Source organism: Scyliorhinus torazame, chromosome 2 (genome assembly GCF_047496885.1).
Source record: "Scyliorhinus torazame isolate Kashiwa2021f chromosome 2, sScyTor2.1, whole genome shotgun sequence".
NCBI lineage: Eukaryota > Metazoa > Chordata > Chondrichthyes > Carcharhiniformes > Scyliorhinidae > Scyliorhinus > Scyliorhinus torazame.
In genome coordinates this window covers 158,782,398-158,803,079 of record NC_092708.1, presented here as the reverse complement: position 1 = coordinate 158,803,079, position 20,682 = coordinate 158,782,398, and the positions used below count along the sequence as shown (strand labels likewise).

The 20,682-nt window shown below is 48.9% G+C and overlaps 1 protein-coding gene across 1 annotated transcript in view; it reads left to right on the top strand.

Moving 5' to 3' along the window:
* Positions 1-20,682, top strand: part of LOC140392897 (E3 ubiquitin-protein ligase HECW2-like) — a 595,816-nt gene that overhangs the window by 395,295 nt on the left and 179,839 nt on the right. Inside the window, 3 exon segments of the mRNA XM_072478670.1 lie at positions 2,842-4,302; positions 4,645-4,740; positions 6,704-6,854. Coding sequence (XP_072334771.1) covers positions 2,842-4,302; positions 4,645-4,740; positions 6,704-6,854 — 1,708 coding nt within the window.

Below are 20,682 nucleotides of genomic sequence, written 5' to 3'. Positions count from 1 at the left end.
TCTGTCCCTGTTTTACTACCTTCCAACTTCCTGCATCGGTTCCCATCCCGCTGCCACATTAGTTTAACCTCTCCCCAACAGCTCTAGCAAACACCGGTTAGGACATTGGTTCCAGTCCTGCCCAGGTGCAGACAATCCGGTTTGTACTGGTTCCACCTCCCCAGAACCGGTTCCAATGCCCCAGGAATTTGAATCCCTCCCTCTTGCACCATCTCTCGAGCCACGCATTCACCCTATCTATCCTAACATTCCTACTCTGACTAGCTCGTGGCACTGGTAGCAATCCTGAGATTACTACCTTTGAGGTCCTACTTTTTAGTTTAACTCCTAACTCCCTGAATTCAGCTTGTAGGACCACGTCCTGTTTTTTTACCTATATCGTTGGTGCCTATGTGCACCATGACAGCTGGCTGTTCACCCCCCCAAGAATGTCCTGCAGCCGCTCCGAGACATCCTTGACCCTTGCACCAGGGAGGCAACATACCATCCTGGAGTCTCGATTGCGTCCGCAGAACCGCCTGTCTATTCCCCTTACAATTGAGTCCCCTATCACTATAGCCCTGCCATTCTTCTTCCTGCCCAGCTGCGCAGCAGAGCCAGCCACGGTGCCATGAACCTGGCTGCTGCTGCCTTCCCCTGGTGAGCCATCTCCCTTAGCAGTATCCAAAGCGGTATATCTGTTTTGCAGGGAGATGACCGCAGTGGACACCTGCACTGCCTTCCTACTCTTGCTCTGTCTTTTGGTCACCCATTTTCTATCTCCCTCAGTACCTTTCACCTGCGGTGTGACCAACTCGCTAAATGTGCTATCCACGACGTCCTCAGCATCGCGGTTGCTCCAAAGTGAGTCCATCCGCAGCTCCAGAGCCGTCAAGCGGTCTAACAGGAGCTGCAACTGGACACACTTCTTGCACGTGAAGGAGCCAGGGACAGTGGACGTGTCCCGGAGCTCCCACATCGCACACGAGGAGCATGACACAGGTCTGAGATCTCCTGCCATGTCTCAAACCTTTGGTTAACTTCAACAATTACAATTTCCCAAAAATAAATAAATAAATAAATAAACAACAAAGAAAAAAATTAATAAATATACCAATGAAAAGAAAACAGAAACACTACTTACCAGTCACTTACCAGGGATAAAAAGCACCTCCTCCCCCCCCCCCCCCCCCAAGAATTGAATTCCCACCTAGATTCAAATTCCCAAACTCACTCTTGGTTCTGTCTCACTCTGGCTGTGTCTTCTCTGGCTCACTGGGAGAACTCACTGGGAGTGAGTTTACAAGTTGCTCTTTTTAAATTGTCCTGAATTGACACCCCACCCCCCCCCACCTGCTTTTAGATCAAGGTAGATTTAAGTGACTGACACTTAACTGCCAACCAGTTATGTGAGTGGGTGGGGCAGCCCTTGTTAACCTACACTGCACAATTCTAGCTTAATTTAAATTAATTTATTTTAATTTAATTTATTTTAATTTATTTTCAATAAGGTAGATAAAGAAACCATGTTTTATTAGCTGATGGTACAAGGGCCAGGGGACACAGACTGAAGGTTTTAGATACGGGTTATGGGGGATAATGTGAGGAAGAACCTTTATATACAGTGAATGGTAATGACCTGAATTTGCCATCAACGAGGTTGGTGGAAGCAGAGATGATAATTTTAAAAGGAAATTGAATGGGCACTTGAAGGAAATACATTTGCAGGACTGTGGGGATGGAGTAGATGTATTGAAGTGACTGGATTGTTCTACAGAGAGCCAGAATGTGCTCTGAACAGAATGACCTCCTTCTGTGCTTTAATGGCTCTAGGATCAAGACCCAAATAAGTTTTTGGGTGACTCCAGGGGCGTCATTCTCCGACCCCCCGCCGGGTTGGAGAATGGCCGTTGGCCGCCGTGAATCCCGCCCCCGCTGAAGTCTCCGGTACCAGAGATTGGGCGGGGGCGGGAATCGGGCCGCGCCGGTTGGCAGGACCCCCCGCTCAATTCTCCGGCCCGGATGGGCCGAAGTCCCACCCAGAAATTGCCTGTCCCGCCGGCGTAAATCAAAGCTGGTATTTACCGGCGGGACCAGGCGGCGTGGGCGGGCTCCGGGGTCCTGGGGGGGGGGGGGCGCGGGGCGATCTGACCCCGGGGGGTGGCCTGGCCCGCGATCGGGGCCCACCGATCCGCGGGCGGGCCTGTGCCGTGGGGGCACTCTTTCCCTTCCGCCTCCGCCACGGTCTCCACCATGGCGGAGGAGGAAGTGGCTCTCCCCACTGCGCATGCGCAGGAAACTGTCAGCGGCTGCTGACGCTCCCGCGCATGCGCCGCATTTCTGCGCCAGCTGGCGGGGCAACAAACGCCATTTCCGCCAGCTGGCGGGGCAACAAACGCCATTTCCGCCAGCTGGCGGGGCGGAAATCCCTCCGGCACCGGCCTAGCCCCTCAATGTTGGGGCTCGGCCCCCAAAGATGCGGAGCATTCCGCACCTTTGGGCCGGTGCGATGCCCGTCTGATTGGCGCCGTTTTTGGCGCCAGTCGGCGGACATCGCGCCGTTGGGGGAGAATTTCGCACATGGAGTGGTAGTTTGAGGACTGTGTCTAAAACTTATTTTGGGGGGAAAAATATAAGCATTAACATGTTTATCCCTGTTGTTATGGGTTGATAGTTTGAGTTGGAAGTACTTTGTCAAGATCTGCTGTATTTTGTCTTTTCTTTAGTTAACTGAGTGACCATGCGATACATCTATAATTAACATGACTAATATGTAGGCCTAGAATAGGGCATTACTACTTTGACTACAAAATAGTGTTTTATTTTGTACTCTAAACTAAATCTATAAATTGTTTTTTTTAGATGCTTCTCCTGAGACTTTGGGTGCTTATCTTGGAGCAAATGCTGAAAATGGAGATTTGGGCAGTCCGTCTGATGATGAAGATATGCCAGATCCATTAGTATCAGCAGTACATCCTGACCAGATGCAAGTTTTTGTGAATGGACCTATCCAGAAAGAAAATGGGGCAGTGCCCATTCCAAGTACAACCAGTGAAATCAGAAGCATTGATAGCAAATTTGCAGTACATGGGGAACCTTCTGTATCAAGGCCATCCCTAGCAAGATGTTCAACCTATCGCCAAGAATCACTGAACGATTATCTTGATACAGTTGATAGTAATGAAAGTACAAAGTCAAATTTGGCTGAGGCTCACATGCATCAAATTGGAGCATCTCCCAAACTGAGAAGCAGTTTTCCAACAGACACAAGATTGAATGCAATGCTTCATATAGACTCTGATGAAGAAGATCACGATCTTCATCAAGAATTGGCTTGTGGATTCCAGTTACCGAGAGAAAGTGATGGAAATGGTATACAATTTAACTGTCCTTCTGGTAACATTGGTAGTGAGGACTTGGACAGTCAGCAAAACAGAAATGGAGGTCAACTTCAGTTAAGACTGTCTTCTGACTCTCAGATAAATCTGCTAGAAACTGAAGCGGTATTAGCCTCAGATATAGCATGTGAACGGTTATCAGACTCTCACTATAAGAATTTTCATCAACTTCTGTGCAGCCTTTCTTCAGTGGCGCAGATTGGAGAGGAAGAAGAACAGGACAATCATGAGTTACAGAGTAGCGATAATATTGTAACCAGTACCTGCCAAGAAGATGAACAAATTCCAGAAGCTTCAAGGACTACAGTTGATCAAACTGCTGATGCTGGAAACCGTGCAGAGAGATTGCTCACACAGACAGAATCAGTGGATCAGACATCCGAACGATCCCAACTTTCTTCAGAGAATGAGCAAAGTGATGCAACCCGCACAGAAAGCGTAAGTGAGGCCAGCACTAGGCCAGAGGGGGAGAGTGATGCTGAAGGTGCTGACAGCTCATGCAATGGAAGTGGCAACACAACAAGGGTGTCTTCATCTGTGGAAAGCGGAACACGATTTTCTTCTTTCGAAAGTGCCAGATTCTCAGAAACTCCAGCATTCTCTTCACAGGAAGAGGAAGATGGTGCCTGTCCAGTTGACATAGTGGCTGACGTTCATGCAAAAAACCAAGATTCTGAAAGTATTCCGGATGTTCCAGTGAATGAAGGAACTGAAAATAACGAGGCACAGCAGCAGGAGGTGGCACCTCTTGAGATGGAGGCATTACCTTCTGTACCAGAAACAGAAGAAATTTGGCAGAGAAGGAGGAGTTTGCAGGCAGCAGCAGCAGCAACAGATCTATCAGAGGAAGAAGAAGCCAGACCTGTCCAAGCGACTCCAGAGGAGACGAGCGAAGCGACAGCAGAGGCTGAGAGTGATAGTCCAGGTAAATTTAAAAGAAAAACAAATGTAGAACAGTTGCATGTAAGATACAAATAATTTGAAGCCAGTTAGTCAAATAGCAAAGTAGATCATTTAAATAGTGTGTCAGAAAAATCAGTTTGTGTTAAGGTGGACTGCACTGGACAAAAATATAATTCTACCTGTAGCTTTAGCCTGAATGATATAAAAGAAATGAAGAAGTACCCATGTGGCACTTGCATCAAAGTGATTCAGTGGCATGGCAGCTTAATATGCATTAAAATATTGATTAATTTCATAAAAGCCATTTTTCTGTACTACATCACATTGTGAAATATTTTTATGATTTTAAAACATTATTGGCCAGATTCTCCATCAAGCACCCACCAGCCTTTGAGATCCTTACCCTCAGTGCGACAGGACGTTACCCGTTATCAGCGTATTGATGAACCACTACCACCAAGTGAGTCTATCAAGTTTGCTCAGAATGGATACTTGCACAAGTTATTCCCATAGGGGTTCTCCCGATTGCCCGTAATAACTTGGGAAGATTGGTGGAAACTCTGGAGAATTGACAGAAACGGTTTCTGCAAAGATTACAGTAGATGATCTGGAACTCCCTGTGGAAATTCTGCCCCTCCATTATGTTGAATACAGTTCTGACAAACCATCTTCCCTTTATGTCGAAAATACTTTTCATTCCCAGCTGGAGCAGTAATGGAGGTATTTCAGCTGGGCTTAACCTTTTCAGTGTAAGAGTGGAAAACTGCACAGCTTTTGCATTTCTGATTGTTGTCTAGCAGCCACCCATGTTTGTGCATTGTTGAGGGCAGGTTTGGGTTTTCATGTGATAGCACATACCAGTTGAATAGCCCACTGACAGTCAATCTCAATCAATACATGTTGAAAGTACCATGGGATTTTCCAAGGTGCTATATAAATACAAGTCGCTGATTGTAGTTTGCTGAATGAGCACCTGAACGAAGTGTAAGGGGATTACTGCAATCTCCAAAACCATATCTCAGCATGAAATGTCACCTTTGAAGAGGAAAGACACATAGAAAATTAATGGGAGAATATCTTTGGAATGATATCCTTGTTAAATTGCAATTACTTAATTGTTTTTCAACGTGATTGTGAGGTCGCAGAAGAGGAATTGAGTTTATTCTTTAAAATGCTGCAGATGACAAAAGCCATTTCTTCTAGCTTGGTCAATTTGCTGCTCATCTCCAACTTTTGAAAGATGCTAATCTTTTAACTCGTAAGTGGTTACCATGTTCTACCATAACATAGTGGACTGGGGGTATGGAGGAGGGGACAAAATCTTACAAAACGGATGTGTACCCAAGTCATGAAGTTCAAAATTGAATTCATTATGCTGGTTAATATTTTCAAAGTTTTGCTAAGTAATTTGCTTTCCTTCTATCTTTTGAAGTGTCCTTTGATGAGACATTTGCCTTACATGCAACAAAACATGGCACGGACAGTTTGTGACTGGCCCTCCAGTTTTCCTCCTATCACAATTGGGAAGTACCTGAAGTCTTAATGGAGACCCCCCAGGTGATCAGGTCATTTTTAACTTGGTCCAAGAATAACCTCATCAGTCCTGGCTCAGGATCATCTTCAAAAAGCCACCTATCAGTTGAAGAGTAATATAAATAGGCACAAGTGGGCACCAATGACCTGGTTGAACATTTCAATGTAATATTAAAACAAAGGTTCAGTTACTTGGGGCATGTGAGGGGTGGATGGTTAGAGGGGGCTTAGAGTATTCAAAAATCATCCTGTTTTGCACCAACCTTGGTATAAATGTGGAAGGAGGCGGAATCTTTTTAGGTTTATGTCAGTCAGAATTGTTGGTTGCAAGTTGGGGGAATACACCAGGTGACATGGAATAATTTTTGGCGTGAAAATAAAGCAGTGATGTTAATGCATTTGCTCTATTGTATTATAAACAATATTAATCACAGTCCTGAGTATATCATAGCCATCCCTAATTTCTCCCATATTATGTCCCATAGCAAGTGAGTCACCCCTGTCCCCCAGGCCACTCCTTCCTAAGATTTCTGTTATAAATCATTCAACCATTTTGTAGGCAAGCTACTAGGTTCCACAATATTCAAAATACTTTGTGAAATATTTCATAAATGGGCAGTATTTGCACCTCTAAAGATGGCCTATCTAAAATGCAAGTATTAAACCAGTACGGTAGCCACAGTACTCATTTTGTTGTTAAGATGTTATCTTCTGTACTTTTGTCATCACATAAATTATCTTTATTCAAGATATACATTCAAGCATTCAAATTTGACTGGCACAAGTTGAAACCTTCAAGTTGTTTTTGGAAATGTGCTATAATTCTTACGTGGCAGATGCTGACCATCATAATTCTGCCTCTTGATTTGTTTACTTTTTTAACACTATAGATTGGGAAGCTCGGATTGATAGCCATGGCCGGATATTTTATGTAGACCATGTGAACAGGACAACCACCTGGCAAAGACCCACAACTCCTGCCTGTCAACAAATTGTTCAACGTTCCAATTCAATTCAACAGATGGAGCAACTTAATAGAAGGTAAACAAACAGCAACTGAACCTAATTTTAGCTCAACTGTTAATTATTTGTTAGTATAGTCTCTTCAGATAACCAGATGTCCACTGTCAGACTGTTGAGCTAAGAGTGAGGCAAAACAAGAGAGAGTCAAAACAACTTGGCTGACTGCAACTCAGCCTGGAAATAGCAACCAGAAAGTGAGGTGAGATGATGAACTGCAGCATCAACAGGTTATTCAACCTGTCCCCCACATGACCCTCCTCCCATCCTACACTTTTCTGCATATCCTTCTTATCTCAAACTTAACTTACTTCTCCTCCTTAAATACACTTATGCTGTTTGCCTCAACTAATCTAATGTGGTATCATGTCATAACCGCTCAATGCATAAAGAAGTTTCACCTAAATGGCTTATTGAATTTATTAGTGCCTACCGTTAATTTTTGACTCCTAGTTTTTTTTTTAAAATCTTTTTATTCTCCTCATTTTCAATATTTTCATCAAATAAACAACAAAAGAAAACAAACAAAAACAAATACAATACCAATCCACCATTCAGTATAAGACCAAAACTTAACCCGTACATTTCAAATAAAAAAGAAAATTAACAGTCAATCAGTAAACAGTATAATCAAAAACAGCAATAACCCCACAATGTTCGATGAGTACGGAGCTTTTCAGGGGAGGAGAATATAAAAACCGGCGCCGGACCCGATATTGGCGCCAAAACGGATTCTTCGCCCCGTCGCCGAATATGATTTTGGCATCAGGGAGCGGAGAACCCAGCCCCTTATGTTCCCCCCCACAGTACTATCCCTTCCACAGTCCGGAGCTTCATAAAACGATGGCCAAAGACTCTATCGCTAATGCAAATAACAGAGGGGACATAGGACACCCGTGACCGGTCCCCCGGTGCATATAGTTTGTGTGGACACTCACCCTCGGCTCCTTATATAATAGCCGTACCCACTCTCTGATCGCGGCTCGATCCCAAATGTCTCAAGAACCGCAATCAAATACCCCCATTCTACTCGATCAAATGACTTTTCCGCGTCCACCCCCTCCACCTCTGTCTCCTTTCCCTCAGCTGGTGTCATGATTACATTTAATAAATTCTAATATTTGAAAATAGCTGCCTTCCTTTCACAAACCCCGTCTGAACTTCCCCTATCACCTTCAGGAGGCACCCCTCCAACCTAGTCGCCAGTACCTTCGCCAATATCTTTGCATCAACATTTAGTCACGATGTAGGCCTGTACGACCCACACTCCGTCGGGTCCTTATCTTTCTTTTAACACCAAGGAGATTGAGGCCTGCCCCAATGTTTGTTGGAGCACCCCCCTTCCCTTTCGTCTCTTCAATCATCCCCACCATCAGTGGCGCCAATTTATCCTTACATTTCTTGTAATACTCCAGTGGGGACCCATCTGTCCCTGCCCCCTTCCCTGATTGCATCCTCCTAATTGCCTCCTTTACCTCCTGTTTCCCCAACGACCTCTCAAGTGTGGCCCTATCTTTTTCCTCCAGCCTCGGATACTCCAATCGATCTGGGAACTCCCGCATCCTCTGATTCTCCCCCGGCGGTTCCGACCTATACAAATTTTCATAAAGCTCCTTAAACACCTTATTAACCTGGTCCGGGGCCACCACCAATTTCTCTCGCCGCCGCCTCCCTTCAAAGTTGGCTTGCCTTCTCCCCATACTCATAAATCGCTCCCCTCGCCTGCCTCAGGTGGCGCACCGCCTTTCCCGTGGACAACCGATCAAAGCTCCTCCTGCCCACCTCCAACATCTCATCTTTCAGCCTTTGATGCTCTTCCCTCTCCTCATTATCCACCTTGGCCTTAAACGATATCACCTCCCCCCTCACTACCGCCTTCAGGGCCTCCCATACCACTGCCTGCGATACTTCCCCTGTACAGTTAAAGTCCACGTACTCCTCAATCACCCTCCCAATCTTCTCACAAAAATGTTGCTCCCCCAGCAACCCCACATCCAGTCTCCATCCCGGTCTCTGCGCTCATCCCCTTCTCCAGGACCATGTCCACCTAATGTGGCGAGTGATCCGAAATTGCTCTGATCACCTAATCCCAGTCAACAGCCTCTTCCCTATTACAAAAAAGTCTTTCCTCGAATGAACCTTGTGAACAAATGAGAGAAACGAATACTCCCGCTCCATCAGGTGCAAGAACCTTCATGGCTCCATCCCTCCCATTTTCCTCATGAGCCCAGTCAGCGCCTTTGCACCCCCCTCCCCGCAACTGGGCAAGCATGCACGGCTGAGACCTATCCATCCTTGGCTCTTGTACCAAGTTCCAATCCCCTCCCACTATTAGTTTGTGCAAATCCAAGCCCGGGATGGCCTTCCTCACAAATCCCGCATCATCCCAGTTGGGCCATATACACTCAGCAGTGCCACCAGCCTCCCCTCTTGCGCCCCCCTCACTATCATGTACCTGCCCTCCTGATCCGCCACTACCTTTCCTTTTTTAAAAAAAATATATATTTTATTCAAGTTTTTTGGCCAAACATAACAATACGTAGTGTTTCTTTTACACAACAATAAAGCAATATAAATAACCATGGCCAGTTTTAAACAAATAAATAGGTAATATATAAACAAAAACAAAAAACAAAACTAAATGGCAACTGCCTTGTCCAAAATAAATACTCTCCAAAAATACAATCCAACAACCCAATAGACAATTACATATACCAAATACCTATACATATACAATAACATCCCTGAGAGTCCGTCCGATTCCTCCCCCCCCCGCCCTTCCCCCCCCCCTCCCCCCTGGGTTGCTGCTGTTATCTACTTCTTTTCCATTCCCTCTATCTTTCTGTGAGGTAGTCGATGAACGATTGCCACCACCTGGTGAACCCCTGAGCCGAACCCCTTAACACAAACTTAATCCGTTCTAACTTTATGAACCCTGCCATATCGTTTATCCAGGTCTCCACCCCCGGGGGTTTGGCTTCCTTCCACATTAACAATATCCTGCGCCGGGCTACTAGGGGCGCAAAGGCCAAAACATCAGCCTCTCTCGCCTCCTGCACTCCCGGCTCTTCTGCAACCCCAAATATAGCCAACCCCCAGCTTGGTTCGACCCGGACCCCCACCACCTTCGAAAGCACCTTTGCCACCCCCACCCAGAACCCCTGTAGTGCCGGGCATGACCAGAACATGTGGGTGTGATTCGCTGGGCCTCTCGAGCATCTCGCACACCTATCCTCTACCCCAGAAAATTTACTAAGCCGTGCTCCAGTCATATGCGCCCTGTGCAGCACCTTAAATTGTATCAGGCTTAGCCTGGCACATGAGGACGATGAGTTTACCCTACGTAGGACATCAGCCCACAGCCCCTCCTCAATCTCCTCCCCCAGTTCTTCTTCCCATTTCCCTTTCAGCTCATCTACCATGATCTCCCCCTCGTCCCTCATCTCCCTGTATATGTCCACCACCTTACCGTCCCCCACCCATGTCTCTGAGATCACTCTATCCAGCACTTCCTGCGTCGGGAGCTGCGGGAATTCCCTCACCTGTTGCCTCGCAAAAGCCCTCAATTGCATATACCGAAATGCATTCCCTTGGGGCAACCCATATTTCTCCGTCAGCGCTCCCAGACTCGCAAACGTCCCATCTACAAATAGATCTCTTAATTGTACTACGCCAGCTCTTTGCCATGCTCCAAATCCCCCATCCATTCTCCCCGGAACGAACCTATGATTGTTTCTTATCGGGGACCGCACCGAAGCTCCCGTCCCTCCCCTATGCTGTCTCCACTGCCCCCAAATTTTCAATGTAGCCACCACCACCGGACTTGTGGTGTATTTATTTGGTGAGAACGGCAACAGCGCCGTCACCATTGCTTGCAGACTAGTCCCCTGCAGGACGCCCTCTCCAATCTCTTCCATGCCGCTCCCTCCCCTTCTCCCATCCACTTACACACCATTGAAACATTGGCGGCCCAGTAGTACTCACTTAGGCTCGGTAGTGCCAGCCCCCCCCTGTCCCTACTACGCTGCAAGAATCCCCGGCTCACTCTCGGGGTCTTCTCAGCCCACACAAAACTCATAATGCTCTTCTCAATTCTTTTGAAAAAAGCCTTCGTGATCACCACCGGGAGGCACTGGAACACCAAAAGGAATCTCGGGAGGACCACCATTTTAACCGCCTGCACCCTCCCTGCCAGTGACAGGGATACCATGTCCCATCTCTTGAAGTCCTCCTCCATTTGTTCCACCAATCGTGTTAAATTAAGCCTATGTAATGTACCCCAATTCTTGGCTATCTGGATCCCCAGGTACCGGAAGTCCCTTGTTATCTTCCTCAACGGTAAATCCTCTATCTCTCTGCTCTGCTCCCCCGGATGCACCACAAATAGCTTTTCCCCATGTTCAGTTTATACCCTGAAAAATCCCCAAACTCCCCAAGTATCCGCATTATCTCTGGCATCCCCTCCGCCGGGTCCGCCACATATAGCAACAAATCATCCGCATACAGAAATACCCGGTGTTCTTCTCCCCCCTAAGTACTCCCCTCCACTTCCTGGAACCCCTCAGTGCCATGGCCAGGAGTTCAATCGCCAATGCAAACAATAATGGGGACAGAGGACATCCCTGCCTCGTCCCTCTATGGAGCCGAAAATAGTCAGACCCCCGTCTATTCGTGACCACGCTCGCCATCGGGGCCCTATACAGCAACTGTACCCACCTGATATACCCGTCCCCAAAGCCAAATCTCCTCAACACCTCCCACAAATAATCACACTCCACTCTATCAAATGCTTTCTCGGCATCCATCGTCACCACTATCTCTGCTTCCCCCTCTGGTGGGGGCATCATCATTACCCCTAGCAGCCTCCGTATATTTGTATTTAGCTGTCTCCCCTTCACAAACCCAGTTTGGTCCTCATGGACCACCCCCGGGACACAATCCTCTATCCTCATTGCCATTACCTTGGCCAGAATCTTAGCATCCACATTCAGGAGGGAAATGGGCCTGTATGACCCGCATTGCAGCGGGTCTTTTTCCTTCTTTAGGAGGAGCGATATCGTTGCCTCTGACATAGTCGGGGGCAGCTGCCCCCTTTCCCTCGCCTCATTAAAGGTTCTCATCAGTAGCGGGGCCAGCAAGTCCAAATATTTCTTATAGAATTCAACTGGGAATCCGTCTGGTCCCGGGGCCTTCCCCGCCTGCATGCTTCCAATCCCTTTCACTACTTCCTCCGTCTCAATCTGTGCTCCCAGCCCCACTCTCTCCTGTTCCTCCACCTTAGGAAATTCCAGCTGATCCAGAAAGCACATCATTCTCTCCTTCCCGTCCGGGGGCTGCGCTTCATATAATCTTTCATAAAATGCCTTGAACACTCCATTCACTCTCTCCGCTCCCTGCTCCATCTCTCCCTCCTCATCTCTCACCCCCCCTATCTCCCTCACTGTTCCCCTTTTCCTCAGTTGGTGGGCCAACAACCAACTCGCCTTCTCCCCATATTCGTACTGTACACCCTGTGCCTTCCTCCATTGTGCCTCTGCCTTACCCGTAGTCAACAAGTCAAATTCTACATGTAGCCTTTGCCTTTCCCTGTATAGTCCCTCCTCCGGTGCCTCCGCGTATTGTCTGTTCTTTCAGCAGTTCTTTCAACAACCGCTCCCTTTCCCTACCCTCCTGCTTTCCTTTATGTGCCCTAATAGATATCAGCTCCCCTCTAACCACTGCCTTCAGTGCCTCCCAGACCACTCACACCTGTACCTCTCCATTATCATTAATTTCCAAGTACCTTTCAATACACCCCCTCACCCTTAAACACACCCCCTCATCTGCCAATAATCCCATGTCCATTCTCCAGGGTGGAAGCTGTTGTTTTTCTTCCCCTATCTCCAGGTCCACCCAGTGTGGAGCATGATCCGAGATGGCTATAGCTGTGTACTCCGTCCCCGTCACCTTTGGGATCAGTGCCCTTCCCAAAACAAAAAAATCTATTCGTGAAAATACTTTATGTACATAGGAGAAAAACGAAAACTCCTTACTCCTAGGTCTACTAAATCTCCAGGGATCTACTCCTCCCATCTGCACCATAAAATCCTTAAGCACCCTAGCTGCAGCCGGCCTCCTTCCGGTCCTGGACCTCGATCTGTCCAGCCCTGGGTCCAGCACCGTATTAAAGTCTCCACCCATTACCAACTTCCCCACTTCTAGGTCCGGGATTCGTCCTAACATACGCCTCATAAAATTGGCATCATCCCAGTTCGGGGCATACACGTTCACTAATACCACCGCCTCTCCTTGCAGTTTGCCACTCACCATCACATATCTGCCCCCACTATCCGCCACTATAGTCTTTGCCTCAAACATTACCCGCTTCCCCACTAGTATGGCCACCCCCCTGTTTTTTGCATCTAGCCCCGAATGAAACACCTGCCCCACCCATCCTTTGCGAAGTCTAACCTGGTCTGTCAGCTTCAGATGCGTCTCCTGAAGCATAACCACATCTGCCTTAAGTTTCTTTAGGTGTGCGAGTACCCGTGCCCTCTTAATCGGCCTGTTCAGCCCTCTCACATTCCACGTGATCAACCAGGTTGGGGGGCTCTTTACCCCCCCCCCCCCCCTTGACGACTAGCCATTTCCTCTTTCAATCCAGCTCCTCACCCGGTTCCCACGTAGCTGTATCCCCCCCAGGCGGCGCCCCCTCGCCCCGACCCCCCCCCTCCCATACCAGTTCTCCCTTCTCCCCAGCAGCAGCAACCCAGTTAACCCCCCCCACCCCCCGCCCCCCCCCGCTAGATCCCAAGCTAGCGTAATTGCACCCCCCATGTTGCCCCCAGAAGTCAGCAAACTCTGGCCAACCTCGGCTTCCCCCCGTGACCTCGGCTCACACTGTGCGAGGCCCCCTCCTTCCTGCTTCCCTGTTCCCGCCATGATTACCATAGCGCGGGAACAAAGCCCGCGCTTCCCCTTTTGGCCCCGCCCCCAATGGCCGGCGCCCACAGCTCCTCATCCTCCCTCACCCCCTCCCCCACGACATGGGGAAGAGAGAGAAGTTACAGGGTCGCAGGTTTAACAATCTGGGAAGTCCTCTCTTCCCCCTTTTCCCCCCTTCATCCCACAAATTCACCCCCCCACTTTTGTCCCAAACGTTCTTTTTCTGGCCTGCTCACTCCAGCTTCTCCTCGACAATAAATGTCCACTCCTCGTCTGCCGTTTCGAAATAGTGGTGTTTCCCTAGATGTGTGACCCACAGTCTTGCCGGTTGCAACATTCCGAATTTGACCTTCCTTTTATGCAACACCGCCTTGGCCCGATTAAAGCTTGCCCTCCTTCTCGCCACCTCCGCACTCCAATCTTGATACACGCGGATCACCGCATTCTCCCACCTACTGTTCCGAGTTTTCTTGGCCCATCTGAGGACCATCTCTCTGTCCTTGTATCAGAGAAATCTCACAACTATTGCTCGAGGAATTTCTCCAGCCCTCGGTCTTCGCGCCATAACCCGATAGGCTCCCTCCACCTCCAGCGGACCCGTCGGGGCCTCCGATCCCATTAACGAATGCAGCATCATGCTCACATTGTCCGCCCCTTCTGCACCTTCGGGAAGACCAAGAATCCTTAAGTTCTTCCTCCTCGCATTGTTCTCCTGCACCTCCAGCCTTTCCACACATCTTTTGTGTTGTGCCTCGTGGATCTCCGTTTTCACCACCAGGCCCTGTATGTCGTCCTCATTCTCAGCAGCCTTTGCCTTCACGACCCGAAGCTCCTGTTCCTGGGTCTTTTGCTCCTCCTTTAGCCCCTCAATCGCTTGTAATATCGGGGCCAACAGCTCCTTCTTCATCTCCTTTTTGAGTTCATCTACGCAACGCCGCAGGAACTCTTGTTGGTCAGGGCCCCATATTAAACTGCCTCCTTCCGACGCCATCTTGCTTTGTGCCTGCCTTCCTGGCCGCTGCTCTTGAGGATCCACCGCAATCCGGCTACTTTCCTCTCTTTTTTCCATCCGTGTCCAGTGGGGATTCCCTTCTGGATTACCGCACAGTGTTATTTGCCGTTAAAATTGCCGATGGGGCTCCTATTAAGAGCCCAAAAGTCCGTTCCACCGGGAGCTGCAGAAACGTGCGACTTAGCTGGTCATCGCCGCACCCGGAAGTCCTTCGCCACTACCTTTCCATCTGACACCTCACCCCCTTGCCCACTGATATCGCTCCCCCTACCCATAGATTATTCCCCATCCACTTCATCTTGAAAACCTCTCTCAGAATCGATCCCTCCCCCCACCACACTTCCGTTCACTAGCCAACCTTTGCTTGCTAGTCTCGAGGCCCCTGCCCAGGCCCCCCTCCTCCCAATCCACTCCCCATGACCCATTTACTGAAAACAAAGATAAACAAACAAAGCCAGTTCCAAAACCACACCCCGGAAAACTGCCGAAGCCCAGTAAAATTGTAAGCAACTGTAGACTGTAACAAAGGTAAACTACCCTTCCCCATTCAACTAAACCAAAAACCCAGATGTCACCCCCATAAATACAGAAAACAACCCAAAAAGAGAGATAAAGGCTAAGCAGAACCCCCCGTCCCTTCAGTCCAAGTCCCAATCCCAGTCCCATCCCTCATTTCAGTCCGAATCCTTCAGCCTTCACGAACGCCTCTGCCGCTTCCGCCATCTTGAAGTAAAAGTCTCTTGAATTGCAGGTCACCCTCAGCTTCACCGGGTAGACCATGCCAAACCTCACACCATTACTGTCGAGTGCCGCCTTCACCCGTCCGAAGGCCGGCAGCCTTTTCGCCAGCTCCACCATCAAGTCCTGGTATATTCAAATACCAACTCCTTCCCACTTCACTTCAAGTCTTTGCTTCGCTCAACTCAAGACCTTCTCCTTGACGTGAAACTTGTGAAATTATCACTGCCCTCGGTGGCTCATTTGCTTTTGGCTTGGGCCTGAGTGACCACTAAGCCCAATCCAGCTCATATCGGGAGGGTTTGTCCCCCTCCCCCAACAACTCTGCCAGCATCTTCGTAAAGTACTCAGTCTGCCTTGGGCCCTCAACCCCCTCAGGCAGGCCCACAATTTGTAAATTCTGCCGCTTTGAACTGTTGTCCAGGTCCTCAACCTTAGCTCTGAGCCCTTTGTTAGCCTCCATCATCCTCTGCAGCTCCTCACCCATCGAGGTGAACTGGCCACTGTGCTGTGACAGAGCCTCCTCCACCCTCTTCAACTCCTCTCCTTGCTCCCATACCTCAGCCGATATCTTCGACATTTCGGCCTTCACCGGGGCAATCGCCTCCTCCACCCACTCCTTCACTGCAGCCATCATCCCCTTTTGCAGCATCTCCATGTGCTTGGCAAACTACCTCTCACATTCTCTAGTCATCACCTCGTTCAGAATTTCCACTGAGCGGCCCCACCCAGTGATCCAGCCTTTCCTGCTGCTGAGCTGACCCGTTCACTTGACAGCGAACATTTGCTCGCCCCTTCTTCCCAGCAGCTTTCTTCTGGGTCTTAGACATTCCCCACCTTCTGTGGTGATATGCATCACTGGAAATACACAAGGGGTTAATGTAAATACACTACGACTAAGTAAACACTAGCGGGAGCACCAGAGACGTCATGCCATGCAGACATACAGCTAATGAACACATAGACTAGAACAGTCAAGACATCCAGAGGTGACACTACCACAAGGGGGCATTACACAACCCATATATAAGGACAGGGCACACATGCTCTTTCTCTTTCCACAGGCGACACTTAGAGAGTAGGACAGGGGCAGATCAGAAGCATCACACCCACCACGTGGCTTAGAGCAGACTGGTTAGTTAGACTGAGTTACTGTAGCAAGATTAGCAGGAGAGTCGAACTCATGGAGAACTGTGCTAATGGTTCAATAAATCACATTGAACTTACTTCAAAGTCTGGAGTATCTTTTGGTCAAAGCTGCATCGAGTTGCAGCCTGTGTTATCCCAGAGTACATAACACAACACCTTCCTTACGCTTTCCTGCACCAGCTTGTTCAAAAACTGCCCCTGAAACAGGGCTTTAAAATCCAAAAACCAGAGCCTCGAGCAGGAGCCTCCCAATGTGCGACTTCCATGCACATGCCGCCACCGGAGGCCCCATAATTGACTTTTTGATAATCTCAATTGCTTTCCCACAGACCCACACGGGTTCCCCACAACACATGGAAACTGCCCCAGAATGGGGGAAATGACGTTGGGATCGTGACCTGATGCTATTTTCTGGGACTTTCCCACCGCCCAAACCCTGGAACCTGCCTCTACCTGGTTGAGAAATTTTGCAGATCATCTCTCCATCTACCTATCAACACCCCCCCACCCTCCCAATCATTTTGAAGACTTCTAATAAGTTATCTCTGAGCCATCTCTTTTGTAGAGCAAGTCCCCCAATCTCTTGTTTCTGATAGTTACAATCTCGTATTTCCCGTATCATTCTTGTAAATCTTTTATTTCACCATTGCCTCTGTATCCTTTTTTTAAAAAAAATATTTTATTGAAACTTTTTGGTCAACCATCACAATACATTGTGTATCCCTTACACAATAATATAACAGTATAAATAACAATGACCTGTTTTATAAACAAAGAATAAATAATATATAACGAAAACTAAAACTAAATGGCAACTGCCTTGTCTCAGATAAACACTCTCCAAAAATATGATTTAACAGTCCAATATACAATTATTTATAGCAACGACCTATACATATTATACATATATATTAATAACCCTGAGACTCCTTCTGGTTCCCCCCCCCCCCTCCCCCCCCCCCTCCTCCTCTCCCCCCCCCCCCCCCCCCCCCCCCCGGGCTGCTGCTGCTGCCTTCTTCTTTTCCATTCCCTCTATCTTTCTGTGAGGTATTTGATGAACGGTTGCCACCGCCTGGTGAACCCTTGAGCCGATCCCCTTAGGACGAACTTAATCCGTTCCAGCTTTATAAACCCTGCCATGTCATTTATCCAGGTCTCCACCCCCGGGGGCTTGGCTTCCTTCCACATCAACAGTATCCTGCGCCGGGCTACTAGGGACGCAAAGGCCAAAACATCGGCCTCTCTCGCCTCCTGCACTCCCGGCTCTTGTGCAACCCCAAATATAGCCAACCCCCAGCTTGGTTCGACCTGGACCCCCACTACTTTCGAAAGCACCTTTGTCACCCCCACCCAGAACCCCTGGAGTGCCGGACATGACCAGAACATGTGGGTGTGATTCGCTGGGCTTCTCGAGCATCTCGCACACCTATCCTCTACCCCCAAAAATTTACTGAGCAGTGCTCCAGTCATATGCGCCCTGTGTAACACCTTAAATTGAATCAGGCTTAGCCTGGCACACGAGGACGATGAGTTTACCCTACTTAGGGCATCAGCCCACAGCCCCTCCTCAATCTCCTCCCCCAGCTCTTCTTCCCATTTCCCTTTCAGCTCATCTACCATAATCTCCCCCTCGTCCCTCATTTCCCTATATATATCTGACACCCCACCCATGTCTTTGAGATTACTCTGTCCTGCACCTCATGCATCGGGAGCTGCGGGAATTCCCTCACCTGCTGCCTCGCAAAAGCCCTCAGTTGCATATACCGGAATGCATTCCCTTGGGGCAACCCATATTTCTCGGTCAGCGCTCCCAGACTTGCGAACTTCCCATCTACAAACAGATCTTTCAGTTGCGTTACTCCTGCTCTTTGCCATATTCCAAATCCCCCATCCATTCTCCCCGGGGCAAACCTATGGTTGTTTCTTATCGGGGACCCCACCAAGGCTCCCGTCTTTCCCCTATGCCGTCTCCACTGTCCCCAAATTTTCAAAGTCGCCACCACCACCGGGCTTGTGGTGTATTTCTTCGGTGAGAACGGCAATGGGGCCGTCACCATAGCTTGTAGGCTAGTCCCCCTACAGGACGCCCTCTCAAATCTCTTCCACGCCGCTCCCTCCTCTTCTCCCATCCACTTACTCACCATTGAGATATTGGCGGCCCAGTAGTACTCACTTAGGCTCGGTAGTGCCAGCCCCCCCCCCATCCCTACTACGCTGTAAGAATCCCTTCCTCACTCTCGGGGTCTTCCACCACACAAAACTCATGATACTCTTTTCGATCCTTTTGAAAAAAGCCTTCGTGATCACCACCGGGAGGCACTGAAACACAAAGAGGAATCTCGGGAGGACTACCATTTTAACCGCCTGCACCCTCCCTGCCAGTGACAGGGATACCATGTCCCATCTCTTGAAGTCCTCCTCCATTTGTTCCACCAATCGCGTTAAATTTAACCTATGCAATGTACCCCAATTCTTGGCTATCTGGATCCCCAAGTAACAAAAGTCCCTTGTTACCTTCCTCAGCGGAAAGTCCTCTATTTCTCTGCTCTGCTCCCCTGGATGCACCACAAACAACTCACTTTTTCCCATGTTCAGTTTATATCCTGAGAATTCTCCAAACTCCCGAAGTGTCCGCATTATCTCTGGCATCCCCTCCGCCGGGTCCGCTACATATAACAACAAATCATCCGCACACAGAGATACCCGGTGTTCTTCTCCTCCTCTAAGTACTCCCCTCCACTTCTTGGAACCCCTCAATGCTATTGCCAGGGGCTCAATCGCCAGTGCAAACAGTAATGGGAACAGAGGGCATCCCTGCCTTGTCCCTCTATGGAGCCGAAAGTATGCAGATCCCCGTCCATTCGTGACCACACTCGCCACTGGGGCCCTATACAACAGCTGCACCCATCCAACATACTCATCTCCAAAACCAAATCTCCTCAGCACCTCCCACAAATAATCCCACTCCACTCTATCAAATGCTTTCTCGGCATCCATCGCCACCACTATCTCCGCTTCCCCCTCTGGTGGGGGCATCATCATTACCCCTAGCAGCCTCCGTATATTCGTATTCAGCTGTCTCCCCTTCACAAACCCAGTTTGGTCCTCATGGACCACCCTCGGGACACAATCCTCTATCCTCATTGCCATTACCTTGGCCAGAATCTTAGCGTCTACATTTAGGAGGGAAATAGGTCTATAGGAGCCACATTGCAGCGGGTCCTTTTCCTTCTTTAGGAGAAGCGATATCGTTGCCTCAGACATAGTCGGGGGCAGCTGTCCCCTTTCCTTCGCCTCATTAAAAGTCCTCATCAGTAGCGGGGCGAGCAAGTCCACATATTTCCTGTAAAATTCAACTGGGAATCCATCCGGTCCCGGAGCCTTCCCCGCCTGCATGCTCCTAATTCCTTTCACTACTTCCTCTATTTCAATCTGTGCTCCCAGTCCCACCCTTTCCTGGTCCTCCACCTTGGGAAATTCCAGCCGGTCCATAAAGCCCATCATCCTCTCCCTCCCATCCGGGGGTTGAGCTTCGTATAATTTTTTATAAAATGCCTTGAACACTCCATTCACTCTCTCTGCTCCCCGCTCCATCTCTCCTTCCTCATCCCTCACTCCCCCTATTTCCCTCGCTGCTCCCCTTTTCCTCAATTGGTGGGCCAGCAACCTGCTCGCCTTCTCCCCATATTCGTACTGTACACCCTGTGCCTTCCTCCACTGTGCCTCTGCAGTACCCGTTGTCAGCAAGTCAAATTCTACGTGTAGCCTTTGCCTTTCCCTGTACAGCCCCTCCTCCGGTGCCTCCGCATATTGCCTGTCCACCCTCAAAAGTTCTTGCAGCAACCGCTCCCGTTCCCTACTCTCCTGCTTTCCTTTATGTGCCCTTATTGATATCAGCTCCCCTCTAACCACTGCCTTCAGCGCCTCCCAGACCACTCCCACCTGGACCTCCCCATTATCATTGAGTTCCAAGTACTTTTCAATGCACCCCCTCACCCTTAGACACACCCCCTCATCTGCCATTAG